The 22187-nt window shown below is 43.0% G+C and overlaps 1 protein-coding gene across 3 annotated transcripts in view; it reads left to right on the forward strand.

Moving 5' to 3' along the window:
- The window catches only part of RNF41 (ring finger protein 41), a 32947-nt gene that overhangs the window by 8920 nt on the left and 1840 nt on the right, over positions 1–22187 (forward strand). For all 3 annotated transcript variants that reach the window (XM_023557530.2, XM_010597962.3, XM_064284069.1), the window contains exons 3-7: positions 8857–8969; positions 12371–12642; positions 13339–13474; positions 13877–13980; positions 14820–22187. The exon at positions 14820–22187 is cut by the window's right edge and continues 1840 nt beyond it. In XM_023557530.2, coding sequence (XP_023413298.1) covers positions 8880–8969; positions 12371–12642; positions 13339–13474; positions 13877–13980; positions 14820–15171 — 954 coding nt within the window. In that variant the 5' untranslated portion in view covers positions 8857–8879 and the 3' untranslated portion in view covers positions 15172–22187. The remainder of the gene's footprint in view (positions 1–8856; positions 8970–12370; positions 12643–13338; positions 13475–13876; positions 13981–14819) is intronic.

A 22187-nucleotide genomic window follows, 5' to 3' on the forward strand; every position in this document is an offset into this window, starting at 1 on the left:
AGAAACCAGATTGCAATTTGTTTATTTAATTGAGGTAGATATTGCCAAGTCAGGAGTTCGATAGATGAATTATGGATATTTGGGCATATTTTTGCTATCATGTAGTAGCTATCTCAGCTCCTCCTCTTGATCTTTTTTCTTGTCCCTTTCCCCCAGGCCTTTGTGTTTGTCTGGACTGTAAAAATGGCAGTAGCTTGTCATCCAGAGCAGCACTAATCAGTCTTTGTTGTTGTTGGTTGCCTTTGAGTGGATTCCTAATCAGTCTTTGGTTGCGATAGCTGAAGTAGAGAAAAGGAGGTAATAGCCCCATGGTGTCCCTGTCAGTCAGTCACATATGGAGCTCTGGGTACCCTATTTTATTTTATAATATTTTATTGAATTTTTGGTGAAAACGTGCATAGCAAAATAAGTTTCCATTCAGCAGTTTCTACACATATTGTTCGGTTACATTGGTTACATTCTTCACATTATGTCAACATTCTCATTATCTCCATTCTGGTTCCAGTTGTTTTGTTTCCAGTAACCTAGTCTTCCTGCCCCCCTACCTTCTCATCGTTGCTTTAGAGTAATTGTTGACCACTTGGTCTCATATAGATGATTTTTTAAAGGAGCACAATACTTGCGGGTGATATTCTTTATTTTATGAGCTAACCTGCTATTTAGCTAAAAGATGACTTCAAGGGATAGTTTTAGTTCAAGGTTTAAAAAGTATCTCAGGGCAACAAGCCTCAGGGATTCCTCCAATCTCAACTGGTCTAGTAAGTCTGGATTTTTTAAGAATTTGAAGTTCTGTTTCACATTTTCATCCTTTTCTGTCAGGGTCCATCTATTGTGGCCCTGATCAAAATGATTGGTAGTGGTAGCCGGGCACCGTGTAGTTCTTCTTCTGGTCACAGGGTAGAGAATGCCATGGTTCATACAGACAATCCTGTAGACTAGTTCTCTGAATCTTGGGTTTTTTTCTTTCTCTTTTATGCCGGATGAGTAGAGACCACTAGTTGTATCTTAGATGACTGCTTGCAAGCTTTTAAGACCCCCCATGCTACTCACCAAACTAGAATGTAGAACATAAATTTTATGAACTATATTATGCCAATTGACCAAGTTGTCCCATGAGACATGATGCTAAGCCTTCAAACCAAGAAAACTAATTCTGTGAAGTGGTTCTAGGTGCCCTATTTTACAGGGACAGTGGCATTCTAGAATGCTATGAGAGAAGTGAGTCTGGGCTAGGTATTTCTCATCTGTGCTTACTGCACCCTGTCTTGGCCTTTCCTAGGGGTCTAAACACAGTGTGACTGACTGTCAGGTGCTGTTGAGAGGCCTCCCACCCTGGAAGGAGGTTAAACTGGATGGTCTGTTATGGTCTATTCTAACTCTAAAAGGCAAAAATAAGTCTGTCTTACCCAGACCAATAGGGAAAATGCCTGAGTATGATCAAATTCAGTTATCTTTTATTCCTATACTTCAAAAGTAAAGCATTCTTATATATATTTTTTATTTTCAAATAATTTCTAAATTTTTAAAATTAATCCAGAGGAAGGACTTTTTTCCATATATATGGAAGACTGTTTAAAGTTAAATTGTCTTTAATAAAGCTAATGTATGCTCATTAAAGTTTTTCAGAATTAAAAATAGAAGAAAAGCATTATCCCTAGCCCTATAACCAAATAAAACCACTGTTAACGTTTTGATATTTTCCTCTAGTCTCTTGTATGTGTGGATTATATATATATATATTTGTAAACATTTAAAATAGATATATTATTCCATCAAATGGGCTTATGTTATTGTAATCACTTTACTGTTACTGTTCATGTAAATTAATATGTGATTATTTTATTTTAAAAGTTTACTTGAATGATTTTTGAAAACCTATGTACCTCTATTTGTACCAATCCTTTCTTCCTTCATGCTTTAGAAAAGAAATGTCCCTCTTCCTGTTTAAGATTATTTCAGATCTCCGCACTGCTATCTCAGTGACCAGATTCTCTCCTATGTTTATCTTTTCCTCTTCACTAGTTCCTTCCTCTCAGTATAGAAACATGCTTAAGCCTTTCTCAAGTAGCCCTGGTGGTGCAGTGGTTAAGGACTCAGCTGCTAACTGAAAGGCCAGCGGTCCAAACCCACCAGCCACTCTGCAGGAGAAGGATGCAGTCTGCTTCTGTAAAGATTTATGGCCTTGGAAACCCTATGGGCCAGTTCTACTTTATCCTACAGGGTCGCTCTGAGTCGAAATCATCTCAGTGGCAGTGAGTATGGTTTTTGGTTTTGCTAAGTCTTTCTCATCATAAGGAAGAACATCCACACACAACCCACATCCTCAGCTCCCTCTAGCTAATTCCTCTTACCCTCCCTTATAAATCAAGCTTCTAGACAGAGTTGTCCTTATCCAGAGTCTCACATCCTGGGGATTCTTTGCGCTCCTTATGTGATTTATCCATCTGTACCTGTTAATACTTCTTTTCCCTCCTCCAGGAGCTCCACTCACTGGATTTGTGAGCCTCTTCTCTCCAGGATTTTCTCCTACCTTTGGCCCATCTTTCTCAGTCTCTTTTGCAAGCTCCTTTTCCTTTCTCTTAAATATCATTGTTAAAGTATTCTCATGCACTGTTGGTGGTAGTGTAAATTAAAAAGGCCTTTCCGCAGGGCATTATGTCAGAATGTAGCAAAATAAATTGTAGGCACACCCATCAATCCAGCCCGTAGGTGTCTCGCCTAGGAGACAAGTTTGCTCATGTGCTCAAAGAAATGGTTACAAGAGTGTTGATTGCAACATCATTTATTTCAGGGGAAAAATTGACAACAAAGCAGACTTCTAGTCATAAGGAGAATGGTAAAATATAATTAAGGTTTAGACTGGTATATTGAAAACTCTTACCACTGGAATATAAATTCCCTGAGAGCAGGGATCTCGCCTGTCTTGCTTATGTCCATATACTTGAATCTGTGTATAGCCAAGAAGGGTAATCGAAGGAATGAATGTACACTAGGCAATGGGATAGGGAGAAGAAAGTGGGAAGAAGGACTAATAGTTACATCGTTTGAACGTTTTAAAATGAGAATATATTCCTATACTTCTTTTGAAAAAGAAAGAATATAAAAAATAAAAGAATTAGTGCTCCCCAGGATTCTATATTCTTCAGACCCACCCTCACTTTCTGTTGTCATTCTGTGTACTTCCCTGGAGTAGCTTCTCAAAACCCATGGTTTCCGCTACCGCCTTCAGGATTTCTGCTTACAATCTCAAATGCTGCATGACCAAAATGAGAATCATTATCTTTCCTCCCAGTCCTGGTCCTTTTCCTGAAATTCTTCTGTTGCCTGATTGTACCACCGATTATCTCAGGGAGAAACATAGGAATCATCCTTTTATTACTTCCTAAACCAGTGTAAAGGGGCCCTGGTGGTGCAATGGTTAGTTCTCGACTGCTAACAGAAAAGTCAATGGTTTGAACACACCAGCTGCTCCATGGGAGAACTGGCGATCTGCTTCTGTAAAGATTTCAACCTAGGAAACTCTATGTGGCAGCTCTACTCTGTCCTATAGGGTTGCTGTGATTTGAAATTGACTCAGTGGCACACAGCAACATACCAATATAGATTCTATCTCTTAAATATGTTGGTTCAAGCCTTAGTATTTTTTTTATATGAATTCTTAAAATAGAAATGGCCTCTCTTTAATCTTTCCTATCCCCTACCTTTTCTACACAGCTGCCAGAACCATCTGTCTAAAATAGAAAATTGATCATGTCAGTTTCTTGCTTAAAATTCTTCAGGTGTACATACCTTCAGAATATCTCCCCACAAGATTCTTGCTAATTACAAAATAGTAATTAATAAAAAGTAATAGTAAAGAAACCTGGTAGACACCACCTTAACCAAGCCATCAAAGTTAGTATCACCAGTAAGGATCAAAGTCATATTACAGTTATTGCCCTGAAATAATCTTTAAACCTTAAACCAAAAATTTCCCCTGAAGTCTTCTTTAAACCAAACTGTGGTTCAGCTTGATTAGTAAAGAATGTCTGCCCCAAGCATTTGCACTTTTAAGAACTATCTACATGGGATCGAATTGACAACAGCAACTTGAAAGATTAGATAGGGACCTTAGGGAGCAGGAGTTTATGTTAATAGGGGAGGAACAGTTCAGAAAAGGAGGGTGAGAATGGTTGTACAACTCAAAGAATGTAATCATTGTCACTGAATTGTTCATGTAGCAGCTGTTGAATTGGTTTATGTTCTGCTGTGTATAGTCTCAACAACAACAACAAAGTTAATATCACCAGTAACAGCACAAATCAGTCTCATGTGTTCCTGATGTGTTGCATTGATGATACCACTTCTATGGTATTTTTGTCCAAAATGAAAACCTGAATTTAATCATGAGGAAAGTCAGACAAACCCAAAGTGACAGACACTGTAATTTAACTGGCCTGTATTCTTCAGAAATGTCAAGGTCATAAAAAATGAAAAAGACTTAACAACTTTTCCAGATTAAAGGAGTCTATAAAGAGTCTGTCCGCTCAGTGCCACATGTAATCTTAGATGTTCTTTTGCTAAAGGATATTGTTGTCACAATTGGCAAAAGTTAAATAAGATTTATAGATGAGATAATAGTAGTACATCAGTGTTCATTTCCTGATTTTGATAATTTCACTATGGTTTTGTCAGAGAATGTTCTTTTAAGGAGATACATAGTAACGTACTTAGAGATAAAGGGCATTATGTCTACAACTTACTCTCAGGAAGTTCAGGAAAAAAATTATATACAAATATATAGAGAATTATAAAACAAATAGGGCAAAATGTTAACATTTGGGGAGTCTGGATGAAAGGTATATGGGAATTCTTCATACTTTTCTTATCATTTTTCTGTAAGTTTGAAATTGTGAAAGAGTTAAAAAAGTATAAATTTATGTCAACAAAAAAATTCCCTCAGATGCTCCCTACAACTTTCTGGTTAGCTCTGACTCCATTGTGTAGTGTACTAAGGCCTTCAGTGCTTGGCTCCTGCCCTCTGCTCTCTCCTCTGCTTGTAGCACATCCCTATACAAACTCTTCGTTGGCTTGTTTCTTTGATTCATAGTGTCTTACCTACTCTAGAAGGCCTGTACCCTGGTCCATGATGCTAACTCCTCATCCTTCTAAACCAGCGGTTCTCAACCAGGGGCAGTTTTGGCCCCCAGAGGACATTTGCTAATGTCTGGAGACTTTTTTGGTTGTCACAGTGCGGAGTATCTGGTAGGTAGAGGCCAGGGATGCTGCTAAGCATCCTGCAGTGCACAGGATAGTGCTCCCATAACAAAGAATTTTCTGGTCCAAAATGTTCATAGTACGCTGTTGTAAACATATCTTGAAAGCCATTCTGGAATTCCTCTGACCACCCGCATCTGATTGAGAACCCTCTCCTCTGTGTTCTTTCCTGTCACCTTGTGCATACCTCCCATCACTTAGCTCACAGGGTCAAGGTTGTATTAGGCTTATTGATGTGTAGCTGGTACTCAGTAAGTGTTTGTTGAATGAATATATATAGATCGTATTATAGCCTAAGGTTTTTGGCTAAACATTTTAAAACTAGGTTTAGGATTAAAGAAAAGAAACATTATTCTTACTTTATCCTTCCCCCTCCAGGCTTTCTGAGGTGATGCTAGGATGCAGTTTCTTTGCTCTTGTGTGAGCCAGGACTCTTGGTCATAAGAAACTGAAATCCAACTTAAGGTAGCTTAAACAAAAAGAGGATACTGGGGTGTCTTACAAAACTCAAAAACAGGAGGGCAGCTGGGCCTTGGGAACAAGCAAGGGACTCTAAAGCCTCAGGACTCTTTCCAGCTCTCATCTGTGTCCCTTTCACTGTGTCTGCTTCAGTCTTTTCTTTCCCGCTGTAGACCTCATTTCTCTGTCTCTCAGTCCACATGACAGCCAAAGAAAGACCAGCTCAGCTTTCCTGGTGCCAGTCTCACTCTCAGGGATGGGATTCAGTGGTCCAGCTTGGGTCACTTGCTCATTCTTGGTCTAATCAGCTAGGGTAGCTTCGGGTAAGATTTCATAGTGCTAACGATGATTGTTCCACTGGGGCCCGTGACTAGAGAGAGAAAGGGTATGTAATTCCTAGAGTGTGGCTGCCAGGTAGAAAATGCCATGGGTGCTGCTACTGGTCTAATCTAGGTACACGTAAGGACAAAGACACCACGGGCTGTACTTGCTTCTTTACCACCAGCCTCACTTTTTAGTTCAGCGAATCACAAGGATTCAGGAGAATCACAAGGAACCTTGATTCTGGGTTTATATTTCACTTCATTATGTCTTTAATATAATTTTTTATATGTTCACCCTTCAGTGTTTATAGATTATTCAAGGGAATTGTATCCTTTGCGTCCATTTTGTTCTACTCTGTTGGCCTACCAACAGAAGGTCAAGGATCTGAGGGGAGACAAATACGCAGTAGATGGTCCTGTCCCTGCTCCATTTTATAGGCAGCAGCCAGGTCAAGGTGGTTTACGGTGACAATTTCAGAGGGATTGTTAATAAGTCCCAAGGCCCTGAACTTTAGGTCCTAGAGATGGAGAAACAAGTACATGGAGAAATGGTGGTGATGGAGGTCAGTGTAATTGTATCAGTGTCACAAGGGGTGTCATTGGTCCTACATAAATGGGTAAAGAAAGATTAATTGTTTCAAAGGGAGCCTTGTGATTTCTTGTGTCCATTAGCCTTGTGTATTGATCAGAGTTTTTTTCCCTTTTTTTTTTTATTGTGGTAAATAAAAACCAAACCCGTTGCCATCGAGTCAGTTCTGCCTCATAGTGACCTTATAGGACAGAGTAGAACTGCCCCACAGAGTTTCCAGGGAGCGCCTGGTGGATTCGAATTGCCGACCTTTTGATTAGCAGCCATGGCACTTAACCACTACACCACCAGGGTTTCCATTGTGGTAAATATATAACATAATATTTGCCATCTCAACATTTTTCAGTGAGTATTTTTATTAGTTAAAAGTGACAAAAATCCAGTTCAAGCCCACATAAGTACAATAGGAAATTTACTAACTCAGGTAACTAAGACATTCAAAAGTGATTGTGACTACAGGCGTGACTGAATCCAGGACCTCAAATGATTTCATCTGAACTTGATAGCTCAGCTCTGTTTTCTTCTTTATTGGCTTCATTCTATTAGCATGCATCCCTCATTAATGGTTAACACAGTCGCCAGTCACCCTTGGTATACTTTGTACCAGCTATGCAATCCCCAGGGAAAGAGCTCCCCTTCAGAGCTCCAGTAAAAGTCCCAGGTATCACTTTCATTGTCCTGGGTTGGATCACATTTACACTGTGGAACCAGGGTATGATTCCCAAAGGAAAATTGTGGTGCCATTTACAGAAAATGGAATGCTAGGTGGACCAAATTGTAGATGTCCACTATTCCCTAGCTGTTGGGGAAGCAACATTTAAGCATACCACGTATTTTTATTTGTTGTGTATATGTAAGGAACTCTGCTTGATGCTGTGTTGGATGTAGATATGAACATAAGTTCCTTCGCTTAAAGAATTGTTCATCTAGTAGTGGAAGTTAGATATATATATAAATAATGGTAATGACCATGTATTGAGTGCCTACTGTGTGCCAGCAGGCACTTTGCTAAATGTTTTACATACATTATCTCTTTGAGGGCTACTCTGAGTAGCAGTCTATTATTATCCTCATTTTTTATCTATTAAAAAAAAAAAAAAAAACCTTAGGCTTAGAAGGTTACGTAGCCTGCCCAAGGTCACGTAGCTAATGAGCAGTAGAACTGGGGATGTCAACCCACTTGGTTTTGCCTCCTAATCTAGCACTGTACTTTAGCTTGCATGTGACCTATAAAGGCCTCTCTGAACCCCAAACCCTCACCCTTTTAAATTTTTGTCTCCTAACTGGACAGCTTGTTTCTAAATTCCTGAGAACTGTCTGATTGACTTAGTTCATCTTTTCTAGGACATCACAGGTTGATGGCTGGTCTGTGGATTGTCCTTGTATCAGGTGCTCATCTTTGATCCAGTTAGCCCACTGGTTGGATGCACACAGGGTTTCCATCATTGTTCACCCACCTTCTTTGTGTTTGACCCTTGGGAGACCAAAGAAGGGGCATGGCAGCATCGCTGTTTCTTGAGTCTTCGCTGTCCTGAATATTTCTTCTTTATCCCCATGGCTACTACCTAAGTGCAGACTCTCACCTCTCTCTTACCTGGGTGTTCTTCCTGTCACCTATCTCTCCCGTGTTGACAGGGTGATTTTAAAAGCGACCTTTTATCACATCACTCTTTTTTAAGTCTTTCAGTGGCTTCCCATAGCTTTCAAGATACAGTCCAAATCCTTACATAAGACTTTTCATGGCCTGGCCTTGCTTGCCTCTCCAGTCTTACATCTTGATACTCCAGCCCTCGCATCCTCCAGGTCAGCCTTTTTCTAAGCCCAAACCCATTGTATGCCCTCTTACTTCTGGGCCTTGAAAGTGCTGTTCCATGTGCCTAAAACCCAGATGTGCTTCCCACCCCAAACACCTAGCTACTCTTGCTTCTTCTGCAGGACTCATCTCTGGTAATGCCTAGTCTGGAAAACGTCTCAAAACCACCCTCTCCTCTCAGCCTGGGTTAGGTATCCACATCTCTTGTTATTTTAAATGTATGCTTATTTAATGTCTTTCCCCATTAGAGTCAAGTTTCCTGAGTCAGCTTTTTTCCCCCAAATGACTGGCACATAGTAGGGCCTCAATAAATATTTGTTGAACAAGTGAATGCATCTTAGCAGTGAGGTTATACTGGCCACATATTTGTAGGCTTTTCCTGAACTGGCCTCTCTTTCCTCTCTTCTCTCCTCCAGGACCGGGGTTTCAGTGATGAGACATGGGGTATGATGTAACCCGCTTCCAGGGGGATGTTGACGAAGACCTTATCTGCCCTATTTGCAGTGGAGTCTTGGAGGAGCCAGTACAGGTGAGTTGGTCTATTGTCCTGTTTGGTGGGGTAACAGACGGCAGTGGAGCTAGTAGAAATTGGGCAAACTGTGGCCCAGAGAATGGGACGTGTGGGAAAGCCAGTGTGTTCTGGCTCCCCATCTTACCCGTATCCCCTCCATCTCAATAAAGGTTTGGTGCAAAGGAGCACCGGCTGCCAGGAGAATAGGGCCTTCCAGAGTCTGTCTAGAGGTGGATGCCGCAGAAATCCAGTGACTGAGCTTTTATTCTGAGGTTATATTGAGATTTGTATGCTGTAAAACGGTCAGCCATGTGTTACTGTCTTCTAAGCTTGGTAGCTTCCTCTCCACTTCAGGGACTCTGACTAGGTTCTGTCTTCCTGCCCTTGGTTGAACTTCTGGACTCCCCTAAGAAGTTTCCTGTGCATTTTAATGATGTGTAGTGCTTTAGGTAATCAGCCAGTCTCCCTACAGGCCTCTTCTGCCTGCCTGCTGTCTAACAGATGGGAAGTGGGGGACTGTGTACTGACCTATTTTCTTCCTGGGGTTTGTTAAAAAGACCAGATTTGATGCAGCCACTGGAAGGATATCTAATAGACTAATCAAAATTGCATTTTGATATGAAAGCTGCCACCTATAATAGGTCATTACCAGCCTTCGCAGACCACAGTCAGTTATATCTTCCTGGGGCAATTATGAGGAGAAACTCATGATTACCTGGCAAGTATAATGAGTGAGATGAATCTTTAACAGTTGTAATCATGGGACATCATCCTGCATGGTCTTCATTGTCCTCACTCTGTAAATACCAATTAATCCTCTGCCATTCCTGGCTAGCTAGAGATAATCCCATTTTTCAAACCAGGACATCAGTTAGTGAGGCCTTATGGCCCTTTCCTCATTCACTGCTTATATAACTCCCAAGGGTTCCCCTTGATCTTCTCCCAGTTTCTAGTCGCCCAAAGGAGCACAGATGCCTGAGTTTGAATAAAAATCAGACTGCATTCCAGTGGGAACCAGTCCTGGACATATTTCCTGTTTAGGCCTCTGCAGCTTGCTACCGTAAAAAGCAGATGTGCTGTTTGCGGAGGAGGTTGTTCTGGCAGTGTCAGGAGTTCACAGGGTGTATCAGGTCCCCTCTCCACCCTGGCAGGGCCTTGTATATTTTCTGGCACTATTATTTGACGTGAGTCATGTGTGGAGAGGTCAATGGCAGTTGGTGACTGTCTTAAGTCAGGAGCCTGTACCCACCCACCCTCCAGAGTTTACCTTCTGAGGAGCAGGGCAAGCAAACCGTGTAATGCTAGGTTGCCAGACACATTTCCAAGGGTAGAAGGCCCCTGCTAAGGATGCCAGTTAACACCGGCATATTTATTTTTTTTAAAGGGTAATGCATTCACATGGTTCAGAAATCACAACAGTATAAAAAGGCATACAATGAGAATTCTCACTCCTTTCCTTGTCCCAGGAAATGCTGGTGGCGTAGTGGTTAAGTGCTATGGCTGCTGACCAAAGGGTTAGCAGTTCAGATCTGCCAGGCGCTCCTTGGAAACTCTGTGGGGCAGTTCTACTCTGTCCTATGGGTCGCTTATGAGTCAGAATCGACTCGACAGCACTGGGTTTGGTTTTTTTTGTTTATCCTTGTCCCTGCCCACCTAATCCTCCCATAAGTTACTATTTTTATTAGTCTGTGGGATATCCTTCCTGTGTGTATTTAGGCAGATATAAGCAAATATGAATGGATACATATATATATATACACACACACACACACACACATCCATTCATATTTGCCCATCTTTTTATACAAAAGGTAGCATACTCTGTATACTTCTGCGTGGGGTAGTAGGTATAGATAGGTGGTTACAAAAGAGGTGACAGTTGAGCTGAGACCTGGGTGATAAGGGACCATTCGGGTTACGATCTAGTGGCAAAACATTTCAGGAAATGGGAACAGCAAAAGCAAAGGTCCTAAGGCAGGGATGAGCTGGTTGTAGTGGAGGAACAGAAAGAAAGCCAAAGTGGCTGACACACCATGCTGGGGAGCATGGTACGAAGCGAGGAGAGGTCAGAGGCACAGGGGCCAGACCAGGCAGAATTTTATAGGTCCTGAGTAGGAGTCTGTATTATTATAAGTATACTGGGAAACTATTGTAAAGTTTTAAACAGGAGTGATATGATCTGGTTTATATTTTTAAATAATCCCTCTGGCTGCTGAATGTAGAATGGATTGAAAAGGGCTTAGCAGAAGTAGGGAGACCAGTTAGGGGACATATTTAATAATCCAGGTGAGAGATGATGACAGCTTGAACTGGGTTAGTGGCAGTAGAGATGGACAAAAGTGGACAGATTTAGGATTTTTTGGAGATAGGGCCTATAGAACTTTGAAAAGAATCAAATATGTTTTTGAATAAAAAATAAAAATCTGCTGACACTTGGATTAGTGATATTGACAATCACTTCTTTCCTTAGTTTTCCTAGGTTTCAGCCTTTGGTGTCTGTCAGCATCTTGAGGACAGAAACTGTCTTATCTTTTTTTTATCTCAAGCACCTAACAAAGTATTTGGGACATAGTAGACATGCCAGGCATTTATCCGTCAACATCCCCTCAGTGCCTACGGTGTCTCATGCCGGATGTCAGATGGTATCTCCACAGAGGCCAGGGAAGCCCTCATTTGGAAAGATTAACTTTAGAAGTTACCTGAGTTATCAGGGAAGTGGGTGAAATATAATCTTTTTGAAACTAAAAGGAATGTGACTGTAGGAAAAACCCCTGCCCTGTTTTGGAGGCTGGGTCTGGCCATTGGGACTCAGGCAGCATCTCAGGTCAGCCCTCATAAAATCAGAACCTGGACCCTCACAGAGAGAATTCTTAACTTCTCAGTAGGAATCCTCGGCTTCTAAAAAAGTACTTTTTGCTTTCTTACATGAAACTTTTGCCAGCAAATCTCTGCACTCTTCCTTTCTACATTTGTAGCCTGAATCATCGTTCAAGACTTACATTAAGTTCTGTCCTCACCACAAATACCTGCCCTGATTGACCTAGTGTGAAAAGATCTCGCCCTCCTCTGCATTTCTATGGCAATTATTGTGTATGCAGTCCAGCTGGCAGTTAATAATTGATGGCCTTATGTCATCTCTCCTATTGTCCTGAAGTGTTATTTATATCTCTTATTGTTATATAACTTTTTACTTATTTGTCTTGTCTCACAGCCCATGTGTAATCTTGAGCACAGGAAACATGTCTTAAGTCTGGCCCCCACAATGCCTTGCCCATGGTAGATCTACTTTGGAATGACCCCAGGGACTTCTGGTTCTGGAAGCTGCTCAAAGGCTTGATTGGCTTTGTGGAGTTATCATATGAAGGCTCTTAGCTCCTGCTAATCCCCTTGTGCCCCTTTTGCCCTGTTCTCCCTTTTAGGCACCTCATTGTGAGCATGCTTTCTGCAATGCCTGCATCACCCAGTGGTTCTCTCAGCAGCAGACGTGTCCGGTGGACCGCAGCGTCGTGACGGTCGCCCACCTGCGCCCAGTACCTCGGATCATGCGGAACATGTTGTCCAAGCTGCAGATTGCCTGTGACAACGCTGTGTTTGGCTGCAGTGCTATTGTCCGGCTTGACAACCTCATGTCTCATCTCAGTGACTGTGAGCACAACCCGAAGAGGCCTGTGACCTGTGAACAGGGCTGTGGGTGAGATTCCTCCCTTCTGCCTCACACAGATGAGGGCTTCCCCATTTGTACCTCTGTCTCTGGACCCCTGCTCACTAGCTGAGTTCTGCTGTGCATGTGGACAAGGGAAGTCCCTGGTCTCCCTGGTCCCTTACTCCGAGACCTCACCTTCTTGCTTCTTTTCCAGCTATGATCTTTTTATTCTTGCTTTAATAAAAAAAGGGGCACTGCAATTCATCCGTGATCGTGCTAAAGATTGATTTCCTTTATCTTTCCCTTTTAGTCCAGTACACCTTTCTGTTTGTCAGACTGACTACTCTAATTTCTAGCCTTCTCATATTTCCTTTTGCCCTATTTTTTTCTTTCTGTGGGCTGTGAAATAGTTGATTAAATGCTGATAGCTGGGGCTGTGAATCTAGGGCTTCTCAGAAGGAACAAGTACATAAGCAGAATTTGTAGGTGGGAAGGAGAGCCATGCGGTAGGTAAAACACTATGGCCTGGGGAGAAAGAAGCCCAGAGAAAGTCAGTAGCAAAGAGGCAAAGAGGGAGCTTGGAGAAAAAGTAAAGGGAATAAGCAAGAGGGAAGCTTGTAATGAAGGTTAGACATTTTGGTGAGGAGAAAGCCCACTCAGCAGTTTTCTGCCACATAATAGGCCATTTGCCCACACGTCACATTGAATGCTCCTGTCCTGCTCTTTTCCCACCCTGGGCTGCAGCCTGGAGATGCCCAAAGATGAGCTGCCAAACCACAACTGCATTAAGCACCTGCGATCAGTGGTACAGCAGCAACAGACACGCATTGCAGAGCTGGAGAAGACATCAGCTGAACACAAACACCAGCTGGCAGAGCAGGTATGGTCCAGAGAACCTGGGGGAGAACATGTCCTTAATGGGCAGATAACTGTGTGCCTGTGGGTGATAAACTCCAGTTGTGAGCACACAGACCTGTGCCTGTGAGCCTGTGTAAGTGGACACTCTGCCTGTGGCTTAGTAGGGAATTAGATTGGAATTCTCTTCTCTTGGCCTTCATCCCATTAATTCCCCTCACAGTTATCAAATGCTTTCTCTGTGAAGGCACTTTGCTAAGCACTGGGGATACAGCTGTGAATGACAACAGTCATATCCCCAACCTCTGAAAGTTTACAGTCTGGTTGTTCCCTAGATCTCTTAGTTGCCTCCATTCTCAGATAGGCTTTTGTCTATGATATGCCATCTGCCTTAACCATCCTCCTTGGTTCTCCTTCCCTGCAACAGAAGCGAGACATCCAGCTGCTCAAGGCATACATGCGAGCAATCCGCAGTGTCAACCCCAACCTTCAGAACCTGGAGGAGACAATTGAATACAACGAGATTCTAGAGTGAGTGTCACTCAGGACGTGGAGCCACTCGCTCCACATCCTGGCATAGAGGCCTGAAAGGAGGAAGAGCAGGGGAGTGGCAGAAGGAGGGCAATAAGAGAGCTGGGCTGGGCCACTGCTTCTCAGATGTTGGGATGAAGGACAGGGGCAGAGAAGAGGGTAACTCTCAGCCCCGATACAGGATCTCTTATTCGTTTGGGTGGATGGAAGGGAAAGCCGACCCAACGATGCAATTTATCCAGAATTAGGTGAGTACCCGTCATGTCCAAAGCCCTATGTTAAAGGCTGTGGAGTGCTAGGAGGGCAAAAAAGAAATAGAAGGTATTGTCCCTGTCTTCAGGTAGCTTACAGTCCAAAGAAGAAGAGACAGAGTGCAAATCCAGGAAAGTGATCTAAAATGCAGCAAAAAACAAGCGAAGTAAACAAGTGAAGTCTAAGATCCCTTTCAGTTCTGGAGTCCTATACAGTTCATAGACTAAACTGTAAGTGTGAAACTACATATATAGGGCGAATAGTGCTGAGCGGGAAACAGTATAGAGGAATAATTGCTTCATTTAATAAACATTTGTTGAGCACTTACTACGTGCCAGGCACTATGTGCGCTAAGTATTGGGATTTCAAAGAAAAATAACAGGGGCCCTACACTCTAGGAAATTAATCTGGTGAGTAATGTTTGGTGACTCTGATGGGACCAACTAGGGAAAGATCTGGAGTTTCGGAGCCCCTGACAGAAGGAAGGGTTAAGCTGAGCGCAAAGTGGGTGGTTATTCCTGTTAGAGGAGGAAGCCAATGGAGAGAAAGAGTATGCACTGGAATAACCACCTCCAACCGTTCCACAGGTGGGTGAATTCCCTGCAGCCCGCAAGAGTGACCCGCTGGGGAGGGATGATCTCAACCCCGGATGCTGTGCTCCAGGCTGTAATCAAGCGCTCCCTGGTGGAGAGTGGCTGTCCTGCCTCTATTGTCAATGAGCTGATCGAAAATGCCCATGAGCGGAGCTGGCCCCAGGGTCTGGCTACACTAGAGACAAGACAGATGAACCGGCGCTACTATGAGAACTACGTGGCCAAGCGCATCCCTGGCAAGCAGGCTGTTGTTGTGATGGCCTGTGAGAACCAACATATGGGTGATGACATGGTGCAGGAGCCAGGGCTTGTCATGATATTTGCGCATGGCGTGGAGGAGATATAGGAGGTTGCAACGGGGCTATCGGGACAAGATGAAAACCAGAAAATCCTGTCATTCCACCATCTGGGCCCTGTGTCCCCTCACCCCCACTCCAAACACCACGGCCTGTGGGCCACACATCTCCCTGCTCATCTGGCACTGAAGGTCCTGGGGCACTTAGCTCAGCCTTTCAGGTGGAAGATTCACTCCTTTGGCCATATTTCTTCCCCTAAAATGTCTGTAAATGCTCATCTGGTTGGGAGGGTCCCCACCTCTGTGTTTTCCTGCCTAGCGTCTGGTTCCAGATATTTTTCAGAAAGCACAAAGAGATCTATCTCCCCTAGAGGGTCAGGGTGGAGTGAGGGACCTGTAATTGGCCCCCTCCTTCAAAACAGGGAATCAGAGCAGGCAGGCCTGTTGACTCTAAGTACCACTTAGGGAGCATCTCTGAGGAGTGGACATCCTGAATAAATGGTAAGGGTGGAACCAAAACCCCAGCAATAGTAGGGCCAGGTAGTAGTTGGCCACCACTGATCTCCCTGTGCCAATCAGGATCCCCGTTCACTCCACCATAAAGGTGCAGGCTCCTGCTGGTGTGCAGGCCCAGATGAGCTCTTCACCGCTATACTTTGATGATTTGAGAATGACAGGGTTGGGGGTAGGGGTGAGTCTACTAGGGTTGATATCTCAGCAAGGAGCTGCTCTCTGGCTTTGGCTGAAGTAAGGTGGCACTGCCTCTGGCAGCACAGTCAGTAATTGCCCCACACACCCCTCTCCAGCCCTATGATTGTAGTTAGTTCTTTTGATAATTTCCTTTGGCCATTGTTTATATTTCACTTCCCCCACCCCCACACACACATTTTTTAAGAATGACCTGGTTATAGCTACCCTCCTTTCCAGCCTGGCCACGTTGTTGGTAATTTAATTTATTTACTTTTTTTTTTTTTTAACGAAAGGAAAAAGGAAAAAAAAATCAACAAAACTTGAAACTTTTCTTTTGCTGTTCCTATTGTGGGGATTCTGGGTAGGGTGGGACAGGAATGGGGTCTGTTTTATACTTTTCCTTTTCAGCACAGCCTTTGCTTTTAACATAGGAAGAGCCAAGGGAGTCCTTGGGTGAACAATTGACGTTGGCCCCAAACCACAGTAACCCCATCTGAGATGAAGAGCTTCCTACATGGCAGTGATGGACGTGCCAGCCCAGCGTCAATGCCTGTGCCCTTGGAGAACTTTGCGCCCAGTCCGCCCAGAGTCTCATCCTAAGACTCTGGGTTTAGAGTATTAATTTTAAAGGCAGTCCCTCCCTTTTCCTTGCAGATACATAGCTGGCTTCTAAGCTTCACCAGGCAAGATGGGGTAGAAATTATGTCTCTGGTCACCTCTGAGTAGAGGCTGTATTCTGCCTCACCCACACCTCCTGAGGACTTTAGCTCCATTTCTGGCTACCTGGGGCATTCCTTGATCCCTAGGGTGACTGGTAGACTTAGGGAAAGGGAAGGATACTGGGTGTGATTATTTTAATATGCAGGTGGGACTGGGGTTGGGGAGATGGAAAGGTTCCTCCCCACCATACCATAACAGATTCTTCTCTCTTTGGAGCTTTATTGCAGGCCAGCTTGCTGTAGGTCCGAGTAATTGGGTCATGCCTCCATTGGGATTAGGGTGATGGGATACAGCTTGAGGGGATTAGGGAACAGTCATGTGCTCCAGCCCCAGGACATTGTGCTCAGGAATTCGAAAACGCTGCTACACTTGGCCTGGACTGCATCTCTTCCACCCTTCTCTGCCCCTGCCTGCCTTACCCAGGCCTTTGTTCCCTTGTCTCTCTGTCACCTGGAGCCAGGACGCTCAGTGAAGTCTTCCCTGCCCGTTGCACTAGTGTCTCTGCAGGTTGCTGGTTGTGTTGTATGTGCTGTTCCATGGTGTTGACTGCACTAATAATAAACCTTTTACTCAGCTCTAAATTCTTAATTCAACATTCCTGCTCTTCTTGTGAAGTTTTCTCTGCTTTGGCCTTTCTCACCTTAATTCCCCTTACTCCTTCCTTGCCTTGTAACCTACCCTTGCCTTAGAACAAACCCCTGTTATAGGAGGATGTCTGTCTGGGAGTAGTGTGCACCCCACATCGGCATTGCTCTGTGTACCCTCCTGCATCCTTCCTGTCTCCTGTGGCAGCCAAAGCTCTCTGCCGTGATCTGAATTGTGTTCTTTAGGGGGCCTACCTTTGCCCCAGATCCCATGTCCCCCACAGGCACCTTTGCTTCTGACTGTAGGATCCTATCACAGTCAGGAAAGCTTCTACCCCCTTCTCCCAACTGTCTCCTAACCAAGAACACAGATGTGAGGGAGGGAACCTGAAACATCTGTTCCCACTGTGATTGTCAGACCTGGATAAACCCTTTTCATGGGCATTTGTCATCACCTTCTCCGTGTTATGAGATAGGAAATTCTTTTTTCCTCCAGAAGTATATTTTAAATTTGAGCATTTATCATGCAAAAACCAAACCCATTGCCGTCGAGTTGATTCCAACTCAGAGTGACCCTACAGGACAGAGTAGAACCGCCCCGTAGGGTTTCCAAGTCTGCCACATCTTTCTCCTGCGCAGCAGCTAGTGGGTTTAAATCACCAACCTCTCATTAGCAGCCAAGCGCTTAACCGCTGCGCCACCAGGGCTTTTTATTTATCATGCATGTAATGTAAATCTAATAGTACCACAGATACTCTAGGAAGTTTAAAAAAAAAAAAAAAAGGCATGAGTCTGCTACACTCTCAGACCCACAGAATGATTATAAAATGATGATGAACATATCACACTGTAGAGCCTAAGAGTGTAGACGCTAGTGATACCAGTAGCGCTTAATTTTTTCTTTCTGAAACTCCTTCAAAATCACCTTCAGAACCTGCTGCTCATTCTTTTTAAGTCATGAGTGGTGCAAATCTTCCTTTTAGGGTAAATTTGGGTTTTGGAAACACTGAATGTCTACTCTCAAGGTAACTCATTAGGTTGGAGCTGAGGGGCTCATCCTGGCACCTGCCTTCAAAGAACTTACTCCCAAGTGGAAAGAGTACAATAAGGCATAATAAATGTGCTCCGTGGGTTTACAAGTAGTATGTGGCCAGAGGGAAGAGGAAGCCGCTGATCCTGGTGGGCATCAGAAGCAGTGTTGCAGATCAGAGGTCAGCAAACTACAGCTGCCAACAGCTGCCTGCTTTTGTAAAAAAGTTGTATTGGAACAGAGCCAGGCTCATTTGTTTCTGTATCGTCTGTGGTTGCTTTTGTGTTACAATAACAGAACGACAGTTCAAAAAGCCTCAAATATTACTTGGCCCTTTACGGAAAGAGTCTGCCAACCCATTCTAGACAAAAAAGGTCAAGAGAATTGAGGACGTAGGGTGGGGAGGGTTGGCTCTTTTTTTACTTCAGTATATGTATTTGGGAAATCACATTTTCCTACATTGCCAAAATAACAAAGGCTTAAAATTAATACTACATCCTTAATAATATAGAACCCATATTCATATTTCCCCAGTCATCCCAAGAAAAGTCATTTATAGCTAGTTTTTGTTCATACCTGGAGAGCCATGCATTACATCAGGTTATGTCTCTTAACTCTTTCACTCTCTCTGTCTGGATTCCTGGAATCACCTTAATTTTGTGTAACACTAACTTGAAGAGATTAGACTGATGGATTCTTCAGTGTCCTTTAGCTTGTTCCTCTAGCGTCTATTTTTACTATAAACAAAATTAAAGTCTGGAGAATTCAAATTAAACAGTTCTGGGGATTGAATGAGCCCTGGTGGTGCAGTGATTAAAGCGCTCGACTGCTAACCAAAAGGTCCGCAGTTCGAAATTATCAGTGGCTTGGAGAAAGATGAGCACTCTGCTTCCTTAAAGATTTACAGCCTTGGAGACCCTGTGGGGGCGCTGTAGCTTGGAATCGACTGGATGGCAGTGGGTTTGGTTTTGGTTTGGGGATGGAACACATCACAGGAGAGGTGTTCTTATGTTGTGTGACATTAGAAAATATGTGCAGTTGTCCCACCATTAGTGTGATGTCTTCATTGTACAGTTGTATGGAGAAACCTGGCTAGCTAGGCGGTGAGTATGTGCCCCAAAAGGAGGGGGCTGTCGTGTCTTTCTCCTTCAGTGTTCCCTTCACCTTCACTTGTTTTTTTTTCATGCTATGATCTCAGCCTAAAACACAGGTTGCAAATTGGTGAACCCCAAGTTTTGTTTGTGACTATTCTTACTAGTTTTCAAGAAACTCTGGAAATGCTAATGTTTATGCTAAATCTTGCAATTTTTTAATGTTGGCTCAAATTTGTAAGAAAAAAATGCTTTTGGGTAAAAAAAAAAAATCTGGGGCCCACCAGTTTGCAACCTCTGTGTAGACTGAGATCATAGCATGAACAAAAATGAGTGAAGTGGAGGATAATGTTGAAGAGGGAAGATAATAGTGTAATCGGGAACCCAGTTTGTTGAAGTAGTGGAAGATAAGACCAGGGATAATTTGGGGCCAGTTCTTGGAAGGCCTTGAATGTGTGGTAGAGAATTTGGACTTTTATCTTGCGGGTTTTTAGGAAGAGAAAGGACTTATAACTTGTAATTCTGATGGCATTGTGAAGAGAGGAAGAAACTGGTGGGAATTCTATCAGTAAGCTTTGCAGTAATTCATGCAAGAGAGGGCTTGAACTGAAATAGAGCAGGAAAGGACGAGATGGGGGGAAAAATTGGTAGGTCTTACTCATTAAATTGAGTCAGCCAACAATTATAGCACAGCTGTCATGTGCTGGGCATGGTGCTAGGCATTCTTCCAAGTAAGAAACTTGCAGAGTAAGACATAGTAGGTGACATACACTTTAATAAATAATGAGAAATATAGAATAATTTGTTGCTAATAGATATGGACCAAGTGTAATGGGACAATGAGGAGGAAAGTGGTTAACCACCTGGTGAGATGCAGGAGGGAAGGCTTCTTAGAAAAATCAGTGGAGCTGAGTTCTGAACAGCATTGGACATTGGCAGTAAAGGAGGTAATGCCAACTGAACATTTATTGTGAGTCAGGCACTATCCTAAGTATTAAACATTAACTTAGACATCCCAACAACTTTTTATAAAGAGGTACTATTATCCCCATTTTCTATGTGGGGACAAAAGTCATATAGTTAATAATCAGAACTGGGAAACCCAGAAGGCCATTGCTGAGTCTTAGCTTGTAATCACTGCACATGACAATGGGCACACAACCAGTGATGAATCACAGGTGAAGACCGGTGTTTCTGGTCTGTGTGGATGAGAAGATGGTGTCATTAACCTGACAGGGAGAAGAGGAGGAGCAGGTTTTGGGGGTGAAGTAATGAGCTCATTTGGGGAACACTGAGTTGGAAGTGTTTAGCCAGAAATGGAGAACAGTCTGGAGCTTAAGACCAAGAAGTTCAGACTAACAATGTGGACATGGGAGCTGTCTGCCCAGACGTGATCAAGAAACTTTAGGAGTAAACACGAACACTAGAGGAGAAGGCTAAGGTTAGGACCTTGGATTTCCAGAAGTAATCTCGAACAAAACCTAGAAAGTAGATGTATGATAAAGTTAGCTAATGTTGTTTCAAGTAATTTTGAAGTAATGAATCATTGACATGTGGCTCATAAACTAGCTATGAAGGAGTTCCAGAAACGTTTTGTGTAATGACATCACTCCCTGGAACAAGTGTAGGTGGAGAACATTTCAGTCACAAGTCCTCTAATGATTTGCTTTACAGGATAAACTGCAGAAATCCAAGCCTCTTAAAATTTGGAACAAGTCAACAACCTGGAAGGGGATAATATTAAATTCTTGTTAGATTCCCGTCATGTCAGCTTTTTTTATACTAGTCACGTAGAAGCTGAAAAGATCATTATGGGGTGGCATTAGCTAGTTGCTTATAAAGGTGAGGAGAAAGAAGGCAGGAATTAGGCCATCATATGGAAATGACCAGCCTGATTATGCAGGTATCTGACTGGGAAGAATTAAGAAATTAGGTGAGGGGAAATGGGTAACTTTGGTTAGGCAGGGTATGTTGGTGAAAGGAATTTGTGTTTGATCAGATGGGGAGCTGAAGTTCCTGGGCAGGGGAATAATATGACGAAACCAGTGTTTTAGAGCAATCGCACCAGTTAGTATAGGGTGGATTTAAGTGATGAAACTGGGGCACCTTAAAGGTCATTGTAACAAAGACATGAATTAAGATGAAACAATAATTGGTGAGTGATAGGCACAGGAGAAAAGAAAATGTCAGATAATTCTTAAGGTTAAACACTAGAAGAAACTGAGAGAAGAAAGGGTTCAATAGAAATGGAAAAGTTGAAAATGTGATTCTGGGAGAGAAAGAGAAGTTTTGCTTTCATTTTAGGTGACAGTAGGCCAGCTCTGCAGACACACAGGCAACAGGAGATACAGGATCATGGTTTAGCTGAGAGGTCATGCCTGGAAAGGTGGCTTGAGATATTAGGAGAAGGGAGAAGAATGGAGCTTTGGCAGACTTCACAAGAGGGAGAAAATAAATGAGGCAGAGAAGCAGTGTCCTGAGGAGAAAATAAAATGTCTTTGAGGCCTAATGAGAGATTTTTAAAAGAAATTATTTCAAACACAGGAAAAGATCGAGAAGACTATTGGATTTGGTTGATGGTTTCTATTAATGTCTAAAAATTTTCAGGAGGCAGAAACCAGATGACAGGGTATTAAGGTTGCATGGAGCTGGAGGCACAGCATATTTTATTTGAAAAGGTAAGAAAGTAGACAACAACGTGGTGATTTGGAAGTGTCAAGTGGAGGTGGGGTTTTGTTCTGAATTCATGAAAGCTTAAATTAGCAGAGCAGGAGAATTTGAAGGTGTTATGAGAAGAATGGTTATGGAAGCTTCCTTAGGAGATTGAAATGAGCAGGAGTGCAAAGTGGAGAAGATAACTTTAGGGCAGATAAGGCCAAATACTGTACACCAGGAACTAAAGAATGCCAGTGAGTGGAATGTAGTAAATATGTAAGAGTGGTGAGAGAAAGG

The sequence above is a fragment of the Loxodonta africana genome, chromosome 4 (genome assembly GCF_030014295.1).
Source record: "Loxodonta africana isolate mLoxAfr1 chromosome 4, mLoxAfr1.hap2, whole genome shotgun sequence".
NCBI lineage: Eukaryota > Metazoa > Chordata > Mammalia > Proboscidea > Elephantidae > Loxodonta > Loxodonta africana.